This window comes from Tachysurus fulvidraco, chromosome 12 (genome assembly GCF_022655615.1).
Source record: "Tachysurus fulvidraco isolate hzauxx_2018 chromosome 12, HZAU_PFXX_2.0, whole genome shotgun sequence".
Classification (NCBI taxonomy): domain Eukaryota; kingdom Metazoa; phylum Chordata; class Actinopteri; order Siluriformes; family Bagridae; genus Tachysurus; species Tachysurus fulvidraco.
The window spans coordinates 23,951,552-23,977,203 of record NC_062529.1 but is presented as its reverse complement, the minus strand read 5'-3'; the positions used below and the strand labels follow the sequence as shown (position 1 = coordinate 23,977,203).

Genomic DNA, 25,652 nt, shown 5'->3' with positions numbered 1-25,652 from the left:
AGGCTAAGGGAAAAAGAATTAGCTGGCCATAAACTAAATGGACCTAATTAAAACTGGATAAAAAAAATTGACGATCGGTTTAAATATATCACTGATATCAATATCCGTCAGTCTGGGATTAATACTCACGATATTCTCTTTACAAGCACAGAACATAGCATTTAGCTATACGGCTAAAGTGAACTTATACGGAGAAACTGTCTTAGCTGATCATTTACGTCCGGGATTTGTCTAGAAATAAAAGAAAATATTTTCAGTTCTAAATTCTGTCACAGGTTTTCAGCATAACGGCTTTTATAACTCGCATCCCAAATGACTTACTACACACTTAGACTATGCACTCTAGAGACTAGTGTATGGATGTTAAAAGGGTTGTATCGTCCCAAATGGACCATGTTTTGTTCACAGGACTCAGGACGGTTTTCGGCCATCTTGAAAATGTGTTCTCATCTTGCGTGTGCACCTAGTAGCTCCGCCCCCTCATTCACTTTTGCATAACGAGTGTCCAGCATTCCACACTTGTTAACGTATTAGACGAATCAGAACAAGCGCATTGATGGAAAACTGAGAAACGTCTTGCTTGGGCTCAAAGGTTTATCCTGCTGAGTGGATAAGAAGCTGCTTTATTACAGAAGCTCATTGTCTTTTCTGTTTATTTGTTGTTATATAAAACTTTTGTAAAAAATTCTTTATATTGAACATTTTACATGTGAAATATTTACCTGTGTTTTAACTATAACACTGCACTGTGTGTGTGTGTGTGTGTGTGTGTGTGTGTGTGTGTGTGTGTGTGTGTGGACGTGTTTATCCAAATAAAAGCATTAAAATATGTGTGTGTTTGTGGCAAGTGTTGGATGTGGGTGTGTGTACGTGAATGTACAATGTTTTGTGTAGCAAAGCAATTACCTACAGATACACACACACACACAGACGGGCATAACTGGTAATAAAACTGAATAATGATTTGACGTGTGTGTGTATGTGTGTGTGTGTGTGCTTATGGTGAGGGTGGGATGTGGGTGCATGTGGCTAAATTCGAGTGTGTCTACATTTTGTTATGTATAGCAAAGACACACACACATACACACACACACACACACACACACACACACACACACACACACACACATACAGTACACACACGCAATGAGTAATAAAACTGAACAGAGATTTGATTTGTGTGTGTGTGGGTGGGTGGGTGGGTGGGTGGTTGCCGGAGTGTGTTGATGCTCCAGCAGAACAGCTGTGTGTGTCAGATGCCGTGTGTGTCTTCTTCTCCCTACGACAGATAAAACAATGCGCTGCCATTTTCTCAGATTTATTTATTTAAGGCTGACGCAACACAGTGAACCTGAAGCGCAACGCTGATAAGTGTTTCATCATCAAATGGTCAGGACCCAGTGTCACAGTGCCGGATCGTTATCTTCCAGTACGTTATCTACAGACACCTGAGTGATTAAAAACGGATAAAAAGTACAAATTTATACTGAAATCAACTGTAAATGAATTCAGGACAATCTACACTATGTCAAGCACACCACGAATGTAACATGGAATAGCAACAAAATGTAACGTGACATTGACTCATTAACACGATAAAATCGAACATCTGGGACTGGGTCAGTGTCGCTCCGGCTTTAACGTCGTGTCACTTCATTACCGACTGCTTCAGGAAGCTGGAATTAGAGAAATTTAGGTGCATTACAGAAAAACGCACTAAAACACGCAGCATGCTGTTGGAAATCTGTGAGCGTGACCGAGAGACGCTGCATCAAACGACGTCCTGTTTATTTATCTGTTAATCCGTAATGGATGAAATCTTGATCTTGCATAAGTATTCGCACCCACTCTGCTTGTAATGTTAAAACCTGGAACTGAAATAATGTCAATGATTGACAATATATGTCATTAATCTATAGAAAATAATGCATAATATTGAAGTGGGAGAAAAAAAACTTTATAGTTTGCACAAATTATCTACTAATAAAAACTGAAAAAACACCCCGTTGGTGTGAGTGCTCTACATGAGTAACTATTAGAAATGACACAACTAGTTGAATGACGTCATCCTGTGTGTTTGTGTTTGTGTGTGTGTGTGTGTGTGTGTGTGTGTGTGTGTGTGTGTGTGTGTGTGTGTGTTTGTGTGTGTGTTTGTGTGTGCGTCCATTCAAGAAGAACAAGAAATGGAAGGGATGTAGTATAACACTGTGCACAGGCTCAGTGATCGAGCTCAGTGACTTTGTAATGCTTACACACACTTTTACACACACATCACTATCATCCACTTCAGGTTCACTTCCTCCATCTGTGTTCTTTCAGGTTTCAGGTGAGTTTGTCATGTTTGAGGAGATCCTGTTATTTGCTAAACCTATTTCTGGTACAAACACAGGGGCTGGTGTTAAAAGTGACACCTGATGGTGTTTTGCAGCCACACTGTCTCTCTCTCTCTCTCTCACACACACACACACACACACACACACACACACACACACACACACACACACACACACACACACACACACACGTGTTCGACTCATTTGCACTAGCTGGAAAAAATACTGCGACGCTCACCTGCGACTCCTCAGGTTTCTTCTCCTCCGTGTGAAAGGTTTCCGTTCCGTTCTCCAGAGACGTGAAGACTGAACAGTGTTAAGAGGATCAACAGAAAAAAAAAAACGTAAACTTAAATTTTTTTTTACATTTTTCCTATACTTCCTTCCACTCAGTTTGTAATACCCTGTCAAGGGAACCAGAAAATCCAGAAGAAACCCACATGTTTATTGTGGTATTTAAAGGTGGGGTCTCCGATGTTTGAGAAATGCTTCAGAAAACTGCGTCGGGCCACCAAACTAAACAAAAAACAAAACTAACCTGTAGCCAATGAGCAGAAAGGGGCGTGTCTTGTCAATATGGGCAGAGAGAGTGTTCAGTGCACATGTGTGACATTAGCAGAAAGCGGTTTTAACATTGACATGGAGGATAAAAACAAAGAAAGAAAGAGAAGAAAGGCTTACGATAAGGCAAGAAGTAGGACGTGTTAATATAGGATCAGCTTTCCAGCGCTGGAGAGAACTGAAGGAGCAGGAAGTTGGCCACATATTCACAGGTTGGAGTTTCCCGAGTCAATAACTCCTGAGCTAAACGCTGTTACTACACAAAACGCGGTTGTAGCTGCCTCTCTACATTACTACGATAGAAAAGAGGTGTTATTTGTGTAGTAACAGTGTTTAGCTCAGGAGTTATTGACTCGGGAAACTCCAATCTGTGAATATGTGGCCGACTTTACTTAAGACGCCGAGGCGCTTTTTTCCTTCTCGATAGGTGAGTAACGTTGGTTTTGCTTTGTTACACAGAACTAATATATGCCTTTGTCCTTTACATGATTATGCTTGTGTGTCATTTTTGCTTGTTTGTTTATCTACAATCGTATTGTTCTTTTCTTTAGCTATGATAAAGATACATTTCTTTCCAGTAGTTGCCTGGGTTACGTATATATGTGTGGGCGGAGCTATCAATACAGGGGTGGGACCCGTTTGGGTTAGGGGCGTGTTTGTTTTGGTGATTTCAAATGTCGACATTGGGTTTCAAACATCGGAGACCCCGCCTTTAATGTGCTGCTGAGGTGTTTACGTGTTTGTTTGTGACAGTAGGAAGTGTTCTCTTTAGTGGAATGTTTTAATAAGTTGTTTGTGTTTTGTGTTCACTGAATACAGGTACAGTGATGCCTCGAGATACGAGTGCATTGACATACGAATTTTTTGAGATACGAGCTGTGATTCGAACAAATTTTTGTCTTGATATACAAGCAAATTTTTGAGATACGAGCATACGAGAAAGAGAGAGAGAGAGAGAGAGAGAGAGAGAGAGAGAGAGAGAGAGAAATATGTGGAGATTTATGACGTAAACTTGTACAAGGAACGCGAGTTCCGGCATGGTGGAGTCGGGGTTGGAGGAGGGAGTTTAGATCGCTGCTGCAGCGAAGCGCTAGAGCGGCTCTATGAATGGGAATTTAAATTGTTGGGTAATATGGATGTCGTAACCGGATTGGTGCGCGTCGTGGACAGCTGATTAACAGCTGATGCACGCTTGACAACGTGGCCTGCCAGAACTAATGCGATGCTTGATTTAAGTTCGTTAATTTTAGTGAAGTTTAGTTAAGTTCCATTTAAGTGTAAAGTAGCATTAAGAGTGTACAGTAAAAGTGACGTGACATACAGCGACCCATACTCAGAATTCGTTCTCTGCATTTGACCCATCCAAAGTGCACACACACAGCAGTGAACACACACACACCCGGAGTAGTGGGCAGCCATTTATGCTGCGCGCCCTAGGAGCAGTTGGGGAGTTTGGTGCCTTGCTCAAGGGCACCTCAGTCTGGCCAGCCCAAGACTCGAACCCACAACCTTATGATTACGAGTCAGACTCTCTAACCATTAGGCCACGACCATGGTATTGCCCCTACCAGGTAAGTAGCGAGTAAGTGAACGAAAGTGAAAGTGTACGTACGAGACAAAATTCCTCCTAACTCCTCCGACTGTTTACTCCTCCCTCAACCTCCGTGCGCATCTTCCGTAAAGTAAAACCAGTTTATTTTTTTAACATTCTGTTTTATTACTGTATGTTTTTATACAATATTTCTCACTTATAAATACAGGTACTGAACATTTTTCATATTCAAAACATAAACAAAACAACTGGAGTGGAATTTTGCGAGGTGGAACGGATTAATGGGATTTCAATTCATTTAAACAGGGAAAATTGTTTTGAGATACGAGCAAATTGAGACTCGAGCAAGGTCACGGAACGAATTAAACTCGTATCTCGAGGCATCACTGTATTTAGTTTGGGGTATTTTTCTTTCTTTCCGTGGTGTTTGTGTCCTGACCGTTGTCACTGTGTTTCCTGTTGAGTTGTGCGTGACTGCAGTGGGCTGCTTCTTCAGGTACTTGAGCAAGATCGCTTGTCTGGGCAAAAGAAAGACACACACACACACATACACACACACACACACACACACAGAAAATGCATACACACATCAAACAAATACTCCCATATAAATGTAATACCTATATAATAGAGGTAGCTGAGCTGAAGATGTTGAGGTTCTCTTTGAGAGTGACCAGATTAGACAGGATTAGGAACGAGTACATCAGAGGGACAGCTCGTGTTGGACGTTTGGGGGACAAAGTTAGGGAGGCCAGATTAAGATGGTTTGGACATGTTCATAAGGAGGGAGAGTGACTATATCGGTAGGAGAATGTTGGACATGGAGCTGCCAGGCAGGAGGCAAAGAGGAAGGCCAAAGAGGAGGTATATGGATGTAATTAATGAGGATATGAAGCTAGTGGGTGCAAGTGTTAAGGATGAAGAAGATAGGGATAGGTGGAGAGAGACGATGGCGGAGGCGTGGCCAAAGACTGTTTGTGGAATGGTGGGCGAAGCCTAGGACAAATTTGGAATGGTTCATTAACGAGTGTGTGTGTGTATGTGTGTTATAGACAGACAGACAGACAGACACGAGATAGATATATAGATAGATATTTTACTTGTCTAGCACTTATAACAATGGACACTGTCTCGAAGCGGTTTTATAGAAATATAAAAATATAGATTTAAAATTACAAAAAAAAAAAAAAAATCCTATGTATACATTTATCCCACTTGAGCAAACAAGAGGCAACGGTAGCGAGGAAAAAATCCCTGAGATGATATGAAGCAACCTGGAGAGCTACCATAGTATATAGTCATGTGGACTTGTGTAACTAAGAGCCTTCAGATGTTTTATAATCATTCTATACATTAAATCAGCTATTTATTTATTATATATATCTCTCGCTTTTATTTCACCAACCTTTTGTAGTCATTGTAAATAAATAAAAAGCTCTTAATTGCAGAGCTGTCTAAATAAACAACGCACACACACACACACACACACACACACACACACACACACACACACACACACACACACACACACACACACACACACAAGCACACGCACACACACACAGATAAGTGCCATCATTCTCATTCCCTCCATCACTTTCACTAAGACACACACACACACACACACATACACACACACACACACACAGACACACACATACACACACACACACACACTCACCCTGTCTGACCCAACCAGCTGTTAAATGATCGCATAGTGTTTGCAAATGAGGCGAATCGGCAGCAGTAATCTGGGAAGAGTGCTAATGGTTTGGTTACGAACGGCCTGTAAACCGACCGCATAACGACCCGAATCTGCTGCAGAAGAAGCGCAGAACATTTTGTTTTCATTTAAATGTTCTCACTTTGCTACTGAGAGAGTGTGTTTCAGGTTAATGGACTTCTTCTCTCCTTTATCCTTAAGAGAGAATGTGTTTGTGTATGTGTGTGTGTATATGTGTGTGTGTGTGTGTGTGTGTGTGTGTGTGTGTGCTTATGGTGAGGGTAAAAAGATTAACTTCTTGGCTATCATCTTTAACACACTATGAGCTAAGAGTATTTGTACCCATGATGCTCGCTGTTTATGAATGTAAATATGGATCTTTCTTCATACTATCACAATATAATAAATAACATTATTAATGTTTTTACATATTTATGTACGTATTGTATATACAGCATGTGTGTGTGTTCTGATTTGTAGAACAAATTATGACTTCATGACCATTTTCTCCCATCGATTAATTCTTACAATTTAGACTGAAACCAAACACTAAAGTGAAAGAAAACGTATTAAAACTCATCCCTTTAAGTATCACAGACTGAGGTCACTGAGGTCAGATCATTCTTACAAAAGCTTTGATATGATTCTGAACCAGATTCCAGTCATCATGCAATCACTTATATCCAGGACACAGGCCTGATTTCTGCCTTATGAATAATTTAGACTACACAATACACCAGATCATCTTGAATATAGGAAATATAGGAATATAGGAAAATGAATCTTCAATCCACCAGAGAGGGGGGGGGGGGGGGAGAGGAAGAGCAAGAGAGAGAGAGAGAGAGTGAGAGAGAGAGAGAGAGAGAGAGAGAGAGAAAGAAAGAGAGGAAGAAAGAGAGAGAGAGAGAGAGAGAGAGAAAGGAAGAGAGAGAGAGAGGGAGAGAGAGAGAGGAAGAGTGCGAGAGAGAGGGGGGGGCGAGAGAGAGAGAGAGAGAGAGAGGAAGAAAGATAGAGAGGGGGGGCGAGAGAGAGAGAGGAAGAGCGAGAGAGAGAAAGAGAGAGAGAGAGAGAGAGAGAGAGAGAGAGAGAGAGGAAGAAAGAGAGAGAGAAAGAGAAAGAAAGGAAGAGCGAGAGAGAGAGAGAGAGAGAGAGAGGAAGAGCGAGAGAGAGAGAAAGAGAGAGAAGGGACAAGAGAGAGAGAGAGAGGAAGAGAGGAAGAAAGAGAGAGGAAGAAAGAGAGAGAGGAAGAGTGAGAGAGAGGAAGAAAGAGAGAGAGGAAGAGCGAGAGAGAGAAAGAGAGAGAAAGGAAGAGCGAGAGAGAGAAAGAGAGAGAGAGAAGGATGAGAGATGAGAGTGAGTCTTTCTGTGTATGCTGACTGTAATGTAGTGTAGGGGAGAGTGGGGTAAGATGACCCAGTGGGTAAGTTGACCCACCCCCTGTTTCTGGGCAACTATGCAAATTTGGTGTAATGTGACCATACATTCTGAAGGACTCCATCATTTGTAATTTTTTGTGAAGAGGAGAAGCACATGGGACAAGAGATAAGTTGTTTTTTTTTTCACAAAAACAATTATTTGCTTGTTAAAGTTGATTTTCTGCATTTCACGTATACTCGCTGTTGTGCCAAAGCAAATTTATCTAGGTCTAAAGTTGTGTATGGTACATGTTGGTGATTTGTCAACATATAAAACCATGTGAATCATCAAGCTAAAAGTTAGCCTGAATTGCTAAGCTAGGCCATTTTTACCAAAATGGTGACTATGGGGCAAAGTGAGCCAGATGATGTGGGGTAAATTGAACCAGTGGTTGGATCAATGAAGAAACCTTTGCAGAGTTCTTTGAACATCTGGTTCACCATACCAAGTGCTCCTCTGACCATCTCATAGTGCTACTACTTGATTTAAGCAAAGAGAAAGGGGATTGTTATGCTCACAATCCCACCCCACACATCTCATCGCCTGCAGCTTCTGGACAAGAGTGTCTATGGTCCATTCAAGACCAATTACAGCCAGCACATACTGTACCACATCCCTGTATGTGTGAACGAGGCTTTCATGTCAGCAATGACACCATGGAATATCTGTTCTGGATTCAGGTCCACAGGGATTTTTCCTTACAACAGAGATATTTTCTCTGATGCAGAGTTTGAATCATCCATGGTGTCAGACAGACCAAACCCTGATGTGCTGTCTACTTCTGTAGAAGATCAACCCATGGCTTCAACCTCCACCTCTATGTAGGATCTGTCCCACTGAATGATGTGCTGAAGAAGCTTCCTAAACCTTGAAAGGTTGGACTTCAACTTTAACTGGTTTGTTTTGTGTTGTTTGAGGTAGCTTTAATAAATGTCATTGTTTGGAAAGGTAAGTGTATTGTTAAATAACTTTTTTAAAAGTTTTTTTTGTATTATACTTGATTAAAATAGGATGGTCAATTTACCCCCGAATGGCTCAATTTACCCACTGACTGGGATCAACTTACCCCTAGCCTGGGGTAAGTTGAGTCACATGAACACTTTTTTTTCTGAGGTCATATTTTCAAGGATCTATGTCATAGGTGCATTCTTATATTTTCAGTTGATAGGCAACATCCCAAATTAAGAGTAGATGTCTTCGTTTTACTTCTGTCTAAATTTCACTTGCCTGGAGATCCACATAAGTAAAATCTGGCTCATCTTACCCCACTCTCCCCTACTGGACAACCTTTTTTTATGCACTTTAACTCTGGACTGTCACTTTAACTCTGGACTTGCACAGCACAGTGCCACTTTATACACACCATACTGCACATGGACACTTTAAGGACAATCATTAAAACCATACGCAATATGTTTATATATTTACATTATTTCTTCACATATATTTTGATATTTTCTATAGATTTTGTATAGTTTATACTTTATTTATCTACAACCGTTTGGTTTTATTTTTCTATCCCTAACTGCATTCCTTTTTGCATTATGTTCTAATACCGGACAGTCGTAAAAAGCATTTCACTGCATGTTGTACTTTGTATGTATGTGTATGTGACAAATAAAATTTGATTTGATTTGATAAATACTTATCTATATCTTATCTATATAATATTGAATACGCATTGAGATGCAGGTCATGAGAACGATGACGTCCGAAAGCTTTTAGAAAAGCAGATTGATGTTTTTGTGGTTAGAAATAAAGAACATACATTCACAATTCTAATCGATTTCTACTCGGAGACCTGGCAGACAGGGATGTTTTGTATTTGACTTGCCATCAAATGAAATATCGCCCAGTTGCTGATCTTATGAGTTTCTGTCCATGATTCTATGGCGCTCTTTCGCCCCCTGGTGGACAAACAGAGACTCATTCTAAAGCTTACAATACAATTACTGTCAATAACATGATTTAAATTAAAAAACACAAAAAGAAATTAATTTAAGTAGGTAATTAAGTAGTAATTTATACAAGCATTAGTTAAATTTTATTTAATTAACTTAATCTGTTCCAATTTTTTATATATATTTAATAGTTGGTACATAATCCAGAAAAAGTAAACAACCAAATTATATATATATATATATATATATATATATATAGATATATATATATATATATATATACGTATATATATATATATATATATATATATATATATATATAGATACATATAAATATAAATCTGATTTTAAAATATATATATGTATATATATATAGATATATATATATATATATATATATATATATATATACATATATACGTATATATATATACGTATATATACGTATATATATACGTATATATGTATATATATATATATATATATATATATATATATATATATATATACACATATATATGTAAAATCAGATTTATATTTATATTCAAACTTTTGAAAAGTTTAATGACTGTATGACAAATATTTTCTAAATATTATAGATAAATATTTTCAAAATATTCAAAATATTTTGTAGAAATCTAAATTCTAACTTCTGTAGCTTTGGAAAGAAGATAAAACATTAAATGAATGATACTGATTAAAAAAGTATCATTTGTTTTGCCTTTTAAGTATTTTTATTATTATTGTCTTTTAAATACGGTTTGACCAAAACAGCACGGTGTTTTAATGCCATCTTGTGGCCGCTCTTTGTACTTCATCCGTGTTTGTCGCTCGATGATGAAGTCACCAAATCCAAAATGGCGCTGCTCTGTTGAGAGCCACGCTGCCATTCGATTTGTTTACAATCGCTTTCTTGGTGAATTGCGTTTACTGCATTTTCGTGTGTTGTCTGATATGTACATATATATAAGTAATGAATGAGAAACAAGCAGTGACTGTGAGAGTTTAACGAAGCTTAGCTGATGTCTGCTTTTGGGTTGTGTTTTAATTTGAGTCCCTTAATTAAAATGACACCAAGGCTGGCCAGAGTGTGTGTCACATGTTTAAGTCATAAAGTCAAACAGAATGATCTCAAAATCAGTTCTTTAGCTAGGACAAAGTGTTTTGGGACAGGTCCGAAAGGTCCAGATGGAGATGGAGATGGTTCTGAAGCACATGTTCCATCTGGTCCGACACTTCCTCCGTACTCATGGGGTGCTTCTCGATTTGGGAGGCGACCCTTGTCACCTTTAGAAAGGGTGAGTCAAATGTTACCCCAGGAATCGTTGAGCGATGAGGTCTGGGAGCTCAGACAGAAAAGAAAAAGTGAAGAACACGAAGATACAGAAACGTAGACTCCAGAGAAACTCAAGGAAGATCTAGATGTGCATGTATCACCTGGGGATGATGACAGTGTCTTGGAAGGAATGACACATGCTCATGTTCTACCTGAGGAGAAGTCGTGCTTGCCGAGTACCGCCGGAGACGAAGGCTGGAGTTACAAAAAATGTTCCAGCTGGAGAAAGGATGTAAGCTGGGGAGCAGCTGGGGTTCTGTAGACCACGATGTCATCCAGGGTTGCCATGCAGGCACGGTGTTACGTACCACCCTGGGGATCCCTATGCTCATCCGCAGACCCAGTCTCGAAGAGTTCACACTGTTTATGAAAAGAGGGCCTGCCATTGCTTATCCAAAAGTAAGCCTCTGTACATTTACACACTGATTGAGTTCAGAAAGAGTTGCAGGCTTTCTGAGAGTTCTGGGATGTGGCACTGTCGGAACTTAGAGCCCGCCTCCAAGCTGACATATCACAAGGGTGATTTATACTTATAACTGTAACTCTATTGTCAACTACTTTAACCAAATCCTTCTTATTATACTATAATCAAAATTGTCGAAGTAGTGAGAAAACTCCTCAGACCTGGATGAGCAAAACTTCTTTATTGTGGATAATTAGTCATCCATTCCATTGAGCTCAACGAAAACAAAAGCCACTACGTCAAAAAAGAACAGATGAAAAATCCAAAAGGAGCAATCACTTGTCACCAAAAACTTCTCTCTTGCAAAACAAAAGTTAAAGTATCAAAAGAAATGAAGGAGCTGTAGCATCCAAAAATGGTTTTCACCGTCCAAGCTACCCCACGAAAAACACTCTGAACTTCCCCTCCAAATTTCCCTCAATATATACTCTAGCGCTTCTATGCGCCTCCTATTTTTGATCCCTCCTACTCTCAGACAAGTTCCCATTATGTTTCAAGTTGCTCTCTAGGGCTTCGCCTAATCATTTACATGTTTCTTCCAAAATCCCCTTATTTCCCCGAATTACCTCATACGCCCCTTCAGTGGCTTCATATCCTGCCTTTCTGAATTCCCCTTATTTTCCAGAATCATCACCTGACCCTTACTCATATGCCCTTATATGGATTTTCCCCCTTTCTCGATTTCCTATTATTTTCAGCAGTTTTCGTCATTGTATTAAAAAAATATGCTCAAGAGAGCTCTACTTCCTTGTTGTTATCACATTTGTCACTCAGCCTTTACTTCGTGGACTTATCTTCTCCTCAGCTACAATGAGTAAGTTTTCCTCATTTCTGCTCTTACTATTCTTACTTGATTATATGTTTAAATGATTATATGTTAATGTTATTTAACTGACATATCCTACTTGGTTATATTATATTGCTTTGCTGCTGTTGCTAAGCTTTGCTATGACTGTGTATATTGCTGGAGTCCTTAATGCTGGCTCTTTCTTAAACTTTGTTAAACTCTTGACCTTTATTATGATCTCAGTCTGGCCTTCAGACTGGGCTTGCTCATTGCATTCTTTAAGCCTTAGTTTCTTTATCTTATCAGGGCTACTCCTTTTTCCTCTTAGGTTCTCAGCCTCAGGGTCAGCCAATTCGTCCTGGTCACACCATCTGGATTTCCCGGTCTACTCCCTATAGGCGGCCAGTTCCTGCTGAGGTCATGGCCAGTTATCGCCGTTATCATCTGCGTCATCTTTCTCAGGAGTTCTGCTCTTTCCTGGAGCGCCTGTCCTCCCCTACACTCCCAGATCATCCTCTCTTGCCTTTTAACATTGTGCAGACGTCTTTGACTCGCTCTTCTTCTACTCAAGCACCTCTGCCCCCTATCCTGGTGGATCAACGGACAGAAACAGATGGTTGTCCTCATGCTGAACCCTGTTGCCCTAGGCTGACAACTCCTGCCTCTCCTCCAAGTATCTCTTCTCCTCCCATTGCCTATATTCGTCCCCTGGCAGCTCCTACCTCTTCTCCTCGTGTCTCATCTCCTCATTTTGGCTACATTCCCTCTCTTTCTCCTAGTTTGGCTTCTTCTCCCTCTAACTCTGAGCCTGGTTCCCCAGGCTTTGTTCCCTCTTCCCCTTCTCCTAGGCCTGGATCCCCAGACTATACTCCCACTTCTCCCAGGCCTGATAGCTCTGTTTGTTTGCAATAAACTTCACTTCCTCTTTTATACATCTTCTGAGTCCTGTGTGGTTTATTTGCATTAATCAACTACTTATTCTTATTATGACATCTGGGCTCTATACCCATATATCCTATGATATCAATCATAATAAGTCCTTAAATATCCTCCCTTGGGGCACTCCCTAATACATCATAGAATCGTCACAACATCACTCCCCCCTTTGAGACTGTCAAGTCTCAACAAAACCTATGTCCCAGTGAGATTGTCACCTAACCAAAACATAAACCATAAACATTAAACATAAGGAAAAACAAGAACATAAAGGGAAAACATCAAAAGCAACACCACAAGAACCAAAACAGCAAACAGCAACAACATCACTCAAAACCAAAATAACAGGAACAACATCACTCCCCCCCAACCATGCCCAAAACAGCATACAGTCCCAAGCTCATTCTCAAAAGGGTGAACCAGGAGTGAGCGAAAAACCCCCGGGAGTCCAATACGAGAGAAAATTCTCACTCTACCCGCTCATGGCACGACAGTGAATTTTGTACCACCAGGAACACCGCTAACGCAGTAAGCAAACAGAAATGTCTAAGCATGTCAGCAAGCTGTCCATGTGTACGATCAGAAGTAATGTCTCTTTTACCACCACCAATGATGATTGCGATGCACTGACTGGATCCACAGGGGTATCGGAATCCTTACGCGTCGGCCCTCACGTAGGGCCGCCCAAATGTCTCGGAAGCGTTCGGCACAACAGTCATCCTTGGCCGTGTCCGCCACCGCGTCCGAGGAGTCCCCCCTTCGCGACGTGGGCCCCCCCATGAGTACATGAATCTGGGCGTTCCGATCGTGTCCGGAAACCCATGCCGCACAGCCGCAGTGTGGGACGTCCAGAATTGATATCCACAAAAGAGCAGCGTACAATACTGGCATGTGGTAGTCTGTATGACGTGCGGGGAGAAAATATAAGCGTGTTTACGACCGCGCCCATATGTTGAGGCAACACAAAAGGACCGGCGTACTACATAGCTGTGTACTTGTACTTGGAGTCCTCTCTGAAGATCGTACTGATCCATGTGATAGGCTTGGATCCATAACCCTTCTGGGAGAAACAGATCTGCATTGTCCAGGATGAGTGGCACAGGGCGCGAGTCCTCCAGCAGGGTGTACCATATGTCAGGCGTCGGCGGTGGAGGGTATGTTAGCCATGTGCGACGTGGTGCGTCACCCAGATCGAAGTCCTCCCATATGTAATCAGACATATCAATGGCCACGCGCAGTTGGAGCCATGTGCAGCAGCAGTCGTGGGGTGCGGTGTTATCGACCCGACATGCGATGCCTCTAGGGGTGAGCTCCAGGCGCCCACATGTCCAAGGACGTCGGACTGGGGCTCGTCTGGAAGGCAAGTGCAGCATGGCCCTGCACACAACACATACAGAAAGACGCACACACGCACAAAACAGACAATGTACACAAACAAAACAGGACCAATGGCCCCCAGTAATTTCAGGTGCAAACATATATACATGTAAAGTTGTAATTGCCCTCTGGTCAGTAGAAGACTATGAGCGTCCGACTACGGCCACCACCAATAGTGGTTGTGGTGTGATGAGTACATCCACCGTGGCAAGGGGGCCTGTATCTGATAGTTATGTTTCAGTGAGTGCCAAATGTCCAGAAATGTCTGAGTATAATATGTCTTAGGGAGAATCGTCCGAGTCGTTGTTTCTCCGTAGGATTGGATGTAGCCAGGCTGGCCGTGGTGGGAGGCTGGCCAGGCTTTCCTGCATTCCACGAGTGTGGGTGGTCCAAAGGGGATATCCGCAAAAGAACAGGGTGTAATACTGCCGAGTCATGCTTTGCTGAATGTTGCGCGATATAAGGTACGCATGTCTTGTTTTGGGTCCATACAGTGTTGCCACTGAAATGCACCGGCGAAGTTCGTAAGAATGTACACACAAAACTAGTCTGTCCGTAAGCCAATAATCCTCGTCTGGTTGGTGCCAAGCTATCCAATTTGCTTCTTTGAGCATGATATCCGCATGTGAAAGAATCAGTGGGATGGGACGTTCACCCTCGTGAAGGGCGCTCCACAGGTCTTGTGAGGATTGAGGCGGGTATGACCTCCAAGTGCGTTGTGGCTCTCTTTCTAACTTAATATACAGCCACCAGCAATAAGCAGATAGGTCCACTTCCAGAGCCAGTTGTCGGCACGAAACACAGCAAGTGAAGTGAGGGACACCGGATGCATTGTAGAAGCGATAGGCTGTGCCTGCAGAATCACATTCAAGGTGTGCACACGAGTAGTGCCGGCAGTCTGGCTGGCGTGGAGGACACCGGAACGGAAGACACTGCATCATTCTGTACACATAGGGACATAACGGACGCGGACAGACAAGTTACACGCTAGGGGTTAGTAGGGGGGCAGTCAATTCTCGTACAGCATGTGGTCGTCCTCGTCTAACAGCGGAAACAGGTCTGGGTTTGCGTCTGCGTCTATGACGTGCAACTGCATGTACTGGCCAAAAAGGGAGTGAACTGTTTTGTCAATCAAAGCACGTAGTAGGGGTAGTCCACATCAGGCAATAAAAGCTATAACTAGCAGCACTGTGAGAACTATCATACCTATGCGCATGAGTCCTGCCAGCCAATCTCCTGAGAGCAACCACTTATACCAAGCGGGATCTGGTGCGCCTGAGTTACGGACCATCTGGTCCTGGTTTGCTTTCATACGGGTTAATAACGTGGATAATGGTCCCATGGGGCCCGTGTGCAATGGGATAACAGCGCAACACTCAGAACCAATCATGTCACATACGCCTTGCTCCGGCCCACGCATTTGATCTATAGCGAATCTGTTCTCTACGGTCATCAGTGTTGTGGCGTGCAGTTGTTCTGAGATGAGCCCTTAAGCTGCAATCGTATGGTTGATGAAGCGCTCTTGATTGTACCATACATAATTTATCCACCTCATGTTCCTACGCGTTTGGACTTGCGGTAGCAGGACAGCCCACATGGTTGAAGAGCTGTCCGACAGCGCTCTGTGTTCCTCTATGATGCCTACTGGCTCGCCTTTCCAGTCTATGTATATGTGAGGATCCTCCGACCAGGCCGGGAGTACGGAAGAATTTGTATACTCCACGTATTTTGAAATGTTGCGTTTAGCGTGTGAAGTGTGAGTGGGGGTTTGGGTTAGGAGACTATCCAAGAGGGAGTCGTTTAATGCCAGCACTGTAAGACCTCCTTCTAGTACAACTGGGGCACATAGGCCGTGCCACATCCGGGGAAGCGTTTAAAGTGCTGTGCCATCCCCACAATACCAAAAAATATCAGCTAGTGGCAGTGTGCCGAATCTAAGACTGGGAACGGTCATTAATCCTGGGATGGGTGTCTCACACCCATATTCTGATGTGTTACAGGGCGGGAGCACATTTACTATGGGATGATAAGCATCTAACGTATCTTTGCAGGCTTTTTTAGGAAGGAAACCTACCCACACCGCTCCCTTCGAACGAATACATAGGGGAAACTCTAGATTAGGTCGCGTCCTAACTGTCATATCGGTTGGAACTGGTGAGGCCACTGGTTGGTACGTGCAGGATCTACTTATGTTGCCCATCCATCTCGGACCATGTGTTCTGGCTGCTGATCCTAACAGGCAGAGTGCAGGGCATAAATGTGTATCATTATAGGGGGGCTTATCACACTCATCCACTCCCCTGATGGGCATTATATAGGGGAGCTGTTTTGACCTATCATGGCATACGATACAAGTACTATTGGTGGTGACTTCATGGGCTGAGTCTATCAGCCATTGGCGATACAAATTGCCCCCGGCCGCATCGGCTGTCGTGTTATATTGGGTGATACTTTTTACTGTAACATATGACATAAGATCTGCATAGTCACCCTGTATAGAAGAGTTGCGGGGACTACATTTATTGCTCGTGCTATCAGTGCATTTGGCCCAAAAGTCTATACTGGCCTGACGGAACTGAAAGCCGGGGCTCCAAGCTGGGACGTAGACTCGAGCCTTGTAAGCGTCGACAAATGTAGTTCGCTGCAATGAAGACGGGTAGGTAGCTGTGGCATGGAGACTATAGTACCATAACGCGTGGATCAGGCTGCAGTGACTGCCGTCTTCGTCGTCCGCAGGGCGTCCCGTGACGACGACACTAGTCATTGGGTCTACTGTTACCTCACCTGGCCGCCTAATACGAATTTCGAGAGTCACGGTGTAGTGGGATGACGACTGGTTAGTAGCCCACTCTACTGGGTCGGAAACTGATGTTGGGAAGGGACCTGTGTAATCAAATGAGTACATGACAAAATAGACTGTATTGTTTTGTATTTTCTTCCGAACACTAGCGTGAGCGAGCAAACCTAAAGCACATTTCATGTGTCCTTCTATGGCTGTCTGGGCTGTGGCGTTGTCTACTCCTACCAATGTTGGGTAGGACCCTGCCCCTTGAAAAATGGTTTGTCCGTTCATGGTGGCAGAACCCGTGCCCACGTCCCGTTTGAGTCGAATACCCATCCCAGAGCCATTGAACGCCCTCCCCTCACTGGGGATGTGGGTCCCATTGTGGGTGTGGCTGGACCCTAACTGTGAGTCATGAGCCTGAGTATATGCTACCAGAAATCCTACTGCAATTGCTACATTTAAGCACAGTCCTATCACGCATGCTACATAAAAGAGTTGTATCATCAGCCCATCTTGTTTTTTCCTGCCTGCTCCGTCAGATGTATTCAATGGTGTTTTTTGCGTATTGTTACCACGGGGTGGGAATATCTGCACCATGGTAAGGACGGACACAATTTACTCTTTAGTCATTCAGTGTGGACCAGAGTTCCTCGAGATTTATGGTGCTGAATGGACCTGGGGGTATGCCTGGGCCCGCAGTGTATGAGTGATCTGTCTGTTCGTCGTTCAATGGGGTGCCTGAGCTCCCTGCTGGGCCTGTATATACTCTCGGGATTACGTCAACTATGTCATCTGGGGGACCCACAGATGGTCCCACTATGTCATCTGATGACGAGCTGTCTGTGGCTTCCTGCCGTGTGCGTGCTCTAACTCTGGCGCGTGTTCCTGCAGCTGGGCCTGTCACCGGCGTAGGACCATACGGGTCCTACTCGTCCTCGTAGTCGGAGCGCAGTTGCCCTTCAAGCGACCACAGGGTCTGCCAGTCTTTTCCTGACCTTGAAGTAGGCACTTGTTCCGTTGACTGCGGCTCCACCCTAGATGTCGATGGTTGCTCTTGGTCAATGGGCTGCTGTCCTTGTGACTTGGAAGGTTGCTTTGCAGGCTGTTTCTCAGAGGAGATGTGGTGGCTGTTCTGAGTCTGAGACTGAGGCGTCTTCCTCGGTGTCTGCTTGGGCTGTTGTACGACAACAGTGATTGAGGTGATACCAGTATTCCTTACCTTCAACCTTGACTGCTGTGGGGGTAGCTAACACCACTTTGTACGGCCCTTCTCTCCTCGGCTCCCTCCAATGTTTTCTCTTGAATACCCTGATGTATACGTAGTCTCCTGGTTCTACCTGGTTAAGTGGCTCTTTTACCGGTGCTCCATGTGTTGCTGCGCCAACCTGAGGATAGAAGAGGCTATGTATATGGGTTAAGTGCTTTACATAACTTGACATTTCGCCTTCCATTTGCTCCAGCGATGGGCCCTTATAGGGGCCTCGTGTGTATGCCACAGGCATCGGCCTTCCTGTGAGCATCTCGTGAGGTGTCAAGTGTGTGGTGCGGTTTGTCTGTGAGCGCATCTTCATCAGTGCTAGTGGCAACGCTTGGACCCAATTTAGGTTTGTACTGTGGCATATTTTGGCGATTTTCTCTTTTAGTGTCCCATTTGCTGATTCTACCTTGCCCTGGGAACTGGGATGGTACACGCATCCCAGCTTTTGTTTAATGCACAATGCCTGTGTGAGGGATTTAATCACTTTGTTTACAAAGTGAGGTCCATTGTCTGAGCTTAGTAAGTCTGGGATACCGAACCTAGGGATTACGTCCCTACACAGGAACTTGGCCACTGTTTTGGCATCATTTCTGGCGCAAACCTCTGCCTCAACCCATCTGCTGAACACGTCAATTACTACTAAGATGTACTGCTTCCCTTCTGCCTTTTCTGCCATATCCACAAAGTCCATCATCAAGTGTCTAAACGTGCCTCTACGTTCTGGGATATGACCTATTGGAGCTGTAAAATGTTTTCTAACATTTCTTGTCGTGCACAACTCACATGTCCTCAAAGCCTTATCCACCATGCAAGCCAAGTATGGAGACCACCAATTCTTCCTGATAGTTTCTATTATTACCCTCCTGTTACAGTGATCTATCCCATGTGCTTCTTTTATCAGCATTGGTAATAGTGCTGTGGGCGCTACCCACAATCCTTCACCCCCTCTCCATACTCCTGTATCCCTATCCTTGAAAGCACCTCGCCTTTCCCATTGTTCTACTTCCTCTGGGCTAGCTGTCTCCTGAGCGTCTCTTATGTCCTCAATTGTCATTACTTGTGGACGCCCATCTGGCTCTTCCCCTTGTAGGACTGCCATTAGACACCTCTCACCTACTGCTGCCTTTTTGGCTGCTTCGTCTGCGGCAGTATTCCCCTTTGTTATTGTCGTACCATCTGTCTTGTGGGCTCTGCATTTCACTATAGCCAGTTTCTTAGGTAATTGTATGGCTGCCAACAACGCTGATATGGCTGGCCCATGGGTGATGATTGAGCCATCTGCTCTCTGGAAACCTCATTGTGCCCATATCGGCCAAAAGACATGACATACCCCGTATGCTTAAGCAGAATCTGTGTATATTGTGCACGTCCTTCCTGCACCTAACTTACAGGCTGCTGTTAGGGCTTTTATTTCTGCCAATTGTGCTGAACATGGTTGGGGAACAGTCACTTTGCTAACCGTCCTGTACATATTCTCGACTAGATCATATTCCACCACTGCATATCCTGCTCTATTTCCATCGTTCGTGCGATAACATGATCCATCTACGAAAAAGATTTGCTGTGCTCCTAGGAGTGGTTGTGACTCTAAGTCTGGGCGAGCTTTCAGAAATTTCTCAGACTCCTCTGCACAGTTATGTGGTGTCCCATCTTCGGGCAACACCATTCTTTCGGCTGGGTTCACCTCTCAATCGTCGGTTCTGGTGCTGACAATATTACATCATATCCGGTTCGCCTTGCGTTTGTTATTACAAAAGCCTGACTTGTCAGTAATGCATGCAGTGCGTGTGAAGTGTATAGTGTTACTGGGTGACCCATTGTGATTGTAGAAGCCTTTTGATATGCTAATGCAGCTGCTGATATGGCACGATAGCAAGGCGACATGTCCTTTTCAACATTATCCAGGGCGGTGCTGAAATACGCAATAGGTTGTTTTCCCATGCCTTGTTGCTGTTGCATCAGTACTGCAGATGCAAACCCCCGTCGTTCTGACACATACAAATAAAATGGCTTGCTGTAATCTGGACTAGCCAGTGCTGGGGCTGATGCTAGTGTGCACTTCAGCATCTCAAATGCCGCTGATGCCTCAGGTGTCCATGTCAGCTGTGCATTGGGTTCGGTCTGATCTGCTGCCTTTATCAGGTCCCTAAGCGGTTGGACCTTTAGGGCAAAGTCACATACCCACGGTCTACTGAAACCTGCCATGCCCAGGAATGACAGCATTTGTCGCACGGTCTGAGGTCGTGGTGCTTCGCGTATAGCCTGCACGTGAGCCGGTAGAATTTTTCGTGATGTTCCTTCTAGAACTCTTCCCAGATATTCTACCTTTTTCCGGCAGAACTGCAGTTTCTCCTTACTGACTTTATGCCCATTATTTGCCAGGGCTTTTAGTACTTTTATTGAGTCCTTCAAGCACTGTTCCTTTGTTTGGCTACAGATCAGTAGGTCATCAACATATTGTACCATAAGACTTTCCATCTGCAAATTTACCAGATCTCTAGTCAGTACTTGATTGAATATTGATGGACTCTCACAGTATCCTTGGGGCAACCTCGTGTATGTATATTGTCGCCCCCTGTATGTGAATGCAAACAAGTGCTGAGAGTCAGGGTGCAGAGGGACGCTGAAAAAAGCTGAACACAGATCAATTACTGTGTACCACCTCGTTCCTTCAGGAACGTTTGACAACAGGGTGTGTGGGTCTGGGACCACTGGGGTCTCGGCTATCACTATTTGATTAACTGGTCTCAAATCGTGGACCAATCTCCATTTGTCTGAGTTGGGCTTTCTGACCGTAAAAATTGGAGTGTTGCACTGGCTCTTTGTAGGGATCAGGACCCCTGCTTCCACTAGCCCTTTGATGGTTGGTCCTATCCCTTCTTCTGCTTGTTTGGACAACTGGTATTGCCTCTGGTATGGTAATGGTGCGTTGGGACTAACCTGTATCTTTGCTAGCCCTGCTGATTTAACTAATCCTACATCTGTTGCATGTTTAGTCCACAATTGTTCTGGGACTCTACCTAGTGCTTCTTCACTTCTTTCTCTGTCAACTCTTCCTCATCTGTCATTTGCGGCATTTGTACTTCTACTTCTACTCTCACCTGTATTTTGATTTGCTGACTTACTAGCATGGTGGTTGCTACCACATGTTCTATCCCTACATAGTCTATTTTCAGATTTTATTTTTCAGTCCATTTTCAGTCTATCTGCTCGGGGAGTATGACATACGCAGCCACTCCTTGTTGGCCAATTATTATGCTGTTTATATTAACGACGAATTTTCTTCCTTCCAGTCGTTCCTCCCATAGTGATGCATATTCTTCATCTTTCCCCCCTGCATCATATTTTAGAGTGCAATGCCATGGTTCCCTGGTCTCACAGCAGTCTGGACGAATGTGAGTCAGCCATGGCTTCCAGTCAAAATATTCTTGCCATATCTTTGATGTGTCTTTGTCTTTGATCTCCATCCAATATACCCTGTCCAATTCTGTTATTTCTTCTTCTTGGCTTACTACTAGGTACTGTTGGGCTAGCATCTCCGGGAGTGTTATCCACACCCCTGCTGGCCCACAGTGTATTTTGGCTCCCAATTTGCAGAGTACATCTCGTCTGAGAAGGTTAGCTGGAGTATCTGGGGAGTACAGTAAAGGAGCTTGGACCATTATTCCTTCCACAGGGATCCATTGTGGCTCGGTGAATCGTAGAGTCTGAGTATTTCCTGAGAAGCCCACTGTTTTTATTGCTCTACGTGTGAGGGGAAGCTTTGAGCCTTCTTTTCCAATGCTTGTAAATGTTGCTCCTGTGTCAATCAGGAATGGGGCCTGTACTTCATTTCCAATTCCCACCATAATTGTTGGTTCTTGTGCAGGGTGCAATGAGGTGGTACACTGCACCAGCTCCCCCTCTGGCTTCTCTAGGCTCCTTCACATTCCTCCTGGAGCTGGGCCCATCGGGCTTCCTCGAGGTGGGATTGGGGCCTGTCCCTGCACTCCCGGGCACATCCATTGGCCCGTCCAGTTCCCAGCTCCTTGTTGTGCTCCCGCAGGTCCTTGCTGCATTCCGGGCTGTCCGTTCCCTTGTTGGTACATTGGCACATTCGTTTGTGCCGGCATTTGTTGCCTCCCTTGATTTCCCATGGCCCCTCCTGGTGCTCCGTACTGCAAATGGGGACAATCTCTTTTCAGGTGGCCAGGGTTGTTACAATTCCAGCAGCTTCCTCCTTGTCCTCCTGTCCCCCAGGCGGGTATCTGCGGTGGTGGTCTCCCTGGCCCTCCTCTTCCTCGGCCCCTGCCTGGTCCCCAGCCACGCTGTTGGGGAGCATATTGGGGGTTCATGGGATAGTTCATCGGGTACCCCATTGGGTATTGCATCATAGTTGGAGGCAACGATTGTGGTTGTGTCATCATCACTTGTGGTGCTCCTCCATTCTGAGGTGGTGTAGCCTGTACAGCGATGGGGGCCACCATGACTGCTGCCTGCTTCGAGGCGTAATCTTTGTCCTCCTTTTTCTTTTTCTCATGGGTCTCCTGCTTATTTCTTGCCAGTTCACTTAGTTGTGCTTTATGGAGCTGCACCAGTAGGTCTTCTGCCGCCTTCTTCGTCTCCCTCTTCCTTTTCCTGTATAACTCTGTATGATGTATCACGTTTGCCTCGAATGTTCCCCATGGCATGGTGTTCAGCCCCACTACTGTTTCGAGTTGGTCCTGCACTTCAGTTGGGAGTGCCCTTTTCAGCATGAGTTTGAACAATGTCGCACTTGCTGGTGTCTCATCCCATGAGGCTCCCATTTCCTCCCTCCAGGATTCCTGGAGTCTTAGTATGAACTGAGCCACCCCCTCCTCATCTTCCAGCTTTATTTTCTCTACCTTTCCTGGGTCTGCCTTTGTTGGGTATGCACTTCTCAATTGATCCCACAGTTTGTTTCTGTACATGTTGAGGGTTATTCTATCGGCTCTCGAGTCTTCTGCTTGTCTTTTTAACCCTGCGAGATTGAATATCTGGGACAGGAAGCAAGCTGCACACAGGAAGCAAGCTGCACACAGGAAGCAAGCTGCACACAGGAAGGAAGCTCTCGCATCTTCCAATTTATACGCCTGGCTGAGTATATTTTTTATTCAATTCCGAGTTATCTTGAGTCTACACTTTAATTCCTGACAAAGTATTTACTTGTCCCGCAGCGTCAGCTTTTAGCCAGCTAGCATAACTAGCTTGTTAGCTCGGCTACGGCTAGTGCAAGCTCTCGCATCTTCCACATTTTCATTTCACAGACTGGAGTGAGAGGCAGGGAGTTGACCTGCTCAGTCCAGTGGCTCGCTCCCACCCTGCTCTCCTCCATGTCCTTTCTCATCTTTTAGAATCTAAGTGATTTACAATAAATAAATAAATAAATAAACAGGTTAAATAGTCCGCATCTAGCCGGCTAGCACAAGTAGCCCATTAGCTCGGCTACCGCTACTACAATCTGTTGTACTTGCTCTGTAACACCATGCCGGTTACGTCTCTGCCTTTGAGTGCAGGTGAGGACGAATTGGAGCTGCACTCGGTAGAACTCCAGCTGGTTGCTGTGGGAGAAGCAGATCCGCGAACTACAGGTGAAGCAGGCCGAGCTGCGGGAGCGGAAAGCCGCGCTGGAAGCTCCCCGGTCGGTCGCTCACCTGTCTCAGGTAAACTCCCAGGATGTAACTACCACTCCCTCCACCTCTACCCCGCGTGTTTCTCTGTCCAGGCCCAACACACCGATTGAAGTGGCCTGCCCAGGAGCTGTTCACTCCGGCGCCAGGACACCGCAGGCCCTGGGTGCAGCAGCGGAGGACGCGTGCCGGTCCCCGGCCTAGGACCTCTCCCCCTCCACCACCGCCGGTCTTCGAGATCCCCACCCGGAACCGCTTCGCCCCCCTTCGCAAGGCGGACTGCGACAACGTGATCATCGGAGACTCCATCGTCCGCCACGTCCGTGCTACGGTGGCTAAAGGTAAGGCTCGCACTCACTGCTTACCTGGTGCTCGTGTTCTTGATGTCTCTGCACAGGTACCTAGAGTCGTGAGCAGAAACACCAGAGCTGTGGTTCTTCATGTCGGCTCGAATGACACCAGCCTGAGGCAGTCGGAGATCCTGAAGAGGGACTTCAACACCCTGGTGGAGACGGTTCGCAGCACATCGCCCACGACGAGGATCATCGTGTCTGGACCACTTCCAACTTACCAGCGAGGAATTGAAAGGTTCAGTAGACTTTTCGCTTTAAATGAATGGTTACAGTCATGGTGTCAGGCTCAGAAACTACTCTTTATCGATAATTGGAATGTTTTCTGGGAGCGTCCTAGGCTATTCCGTGCTGACGGCCTGCACTCCAGCAGAGTTGGAGCGGAGATCCTCTCGGACCACATCTCCAGGGCGCTGAACACCTTCTGACTGGTAAACTACTCTTTAAATTTAAATCTTAATAGCCATCCTTCACCTCAGCACATTGACACAGAAATGCACACATAGCTCACCCTATAGAAACTGTGTCTGTTCCCGAGCAGTGAGATCCAAAAGTAAATACACGAGAAGTCCTCGAAATAATCTTACTGTAATTAGACCAGAAAAATGCCAAAGAAACAAACAAAAACAGTTCTTAAAGTTTGGACTTCTGAACATTAGATCTCTTGCACCCAAAGCACTTATTGTAAATGAAATGATCTTAGATAATAGCCTTACTGCACTCTGCCTCACCGAAACGTGGATTAAACCAAATGAATACAATCAGTCTAAACGAGTCTACACCATCAGGATATATCTATAAGCACGAGCCTCGTCTGACTGGTCGTGGAGGTGGTGTCGCCACCATCCTTAGTGATTACCTCACTGTTACCCAGAGAACACAGCATAGATTTAGTTCTTTTTGAAGTGCTCGTCCTTAATGTTACACTATCGCACGTGCACACGAAGAAATCCCTTATGTCTCTTGCTCTAGCGACCGTGTACAGACCCCCAGGGCCCTACACAGTTTTTCTTAGAGAATTCACAGATTTTCTCTCAGACCTATTAGTTAACTTTGACAAAGCATTAATTGTAGGAGACTTTAACATTCATGTTGACGACACAAACGACGCTTTAGGACTCACATTTATGGACTTACTAAACTCACTTGGGCTCAAACAAAACATCACTAGTGCAACTCATCGACGTAACCACACACTAGATTTAATAATATCACACAGAATAGAAGTCACTGATATAGATATC

The 25,652-nt window shown here is 44.4% G+C and overlaps 3 protein-coding genes across 3 annotated transcripts in view; 2 read left to right on the top strand and 1 right to left on the bottom strand.

The window, feature by feature from the left end:
* The window catches only part of LOC113661173 (SH3 and cysteine-rich domain-containing protein-like), an 18,145-nt gene extending 7,769 nt beyond the window's left edge, over nt 1-10,376 (bottom strand). The window contains exons 1-3 of the mRNA XM_047821135.1: nt 10,245-10,376; nt 4,886-4,964; nt 2,572-2,639 (exon numbers count right to left, since the gene is read on the bottom strand). Coding sequence (XP_047677091.1) covers nt 2,572-2,639; nt 4,886-4,964; nt 10,245-10,376 — 279 coding nt within the window. The remainder of the gene's footprint in view (nt 1-2,571; nt 2,640-4,885; nt 4,965-10,244) is intronic.
* LOC113661171 (tRNA (adenine(58)-N(1))-methyltransferase, mitochondrial-like) overlaps nt 10,193-25,652 on the top strand; it is a 59,407-nt gene continuing 43,947 nt past the window's right edge. The window contains exon 1 of the mRNA XM_047821134.1: nt 10,193-11,221. Within this exon, the coding sequence (XP_047677090.1) occupies nt 11,033-11,221 (189 nt within the window). The 5' untranslated portion in view covers nt 10,193-11,032. The remainder of the gene's footprint in view (nt 11,222-25,652) is intronic.
* On the top strand, nt 11,234-14,545 carry LOC125146080 (DNA-directed RNA polymerase II subunit RPB1-like). The gene is made up of 2 exons (XM_047821874.1): nt 11,234-12,099; nt 12,401-14,545. The coding sequence occupies exons 1-2, from the start codon at nt 12,096-12,098 to the stop codon at nt 12,982-12,984; spliced, it is 588 nt and encodes a 195-aa protein (XP_047677830.1). The 5' UTR covers nt 11,234-12,095; the 3' UTR covers nt 12,985-14,545.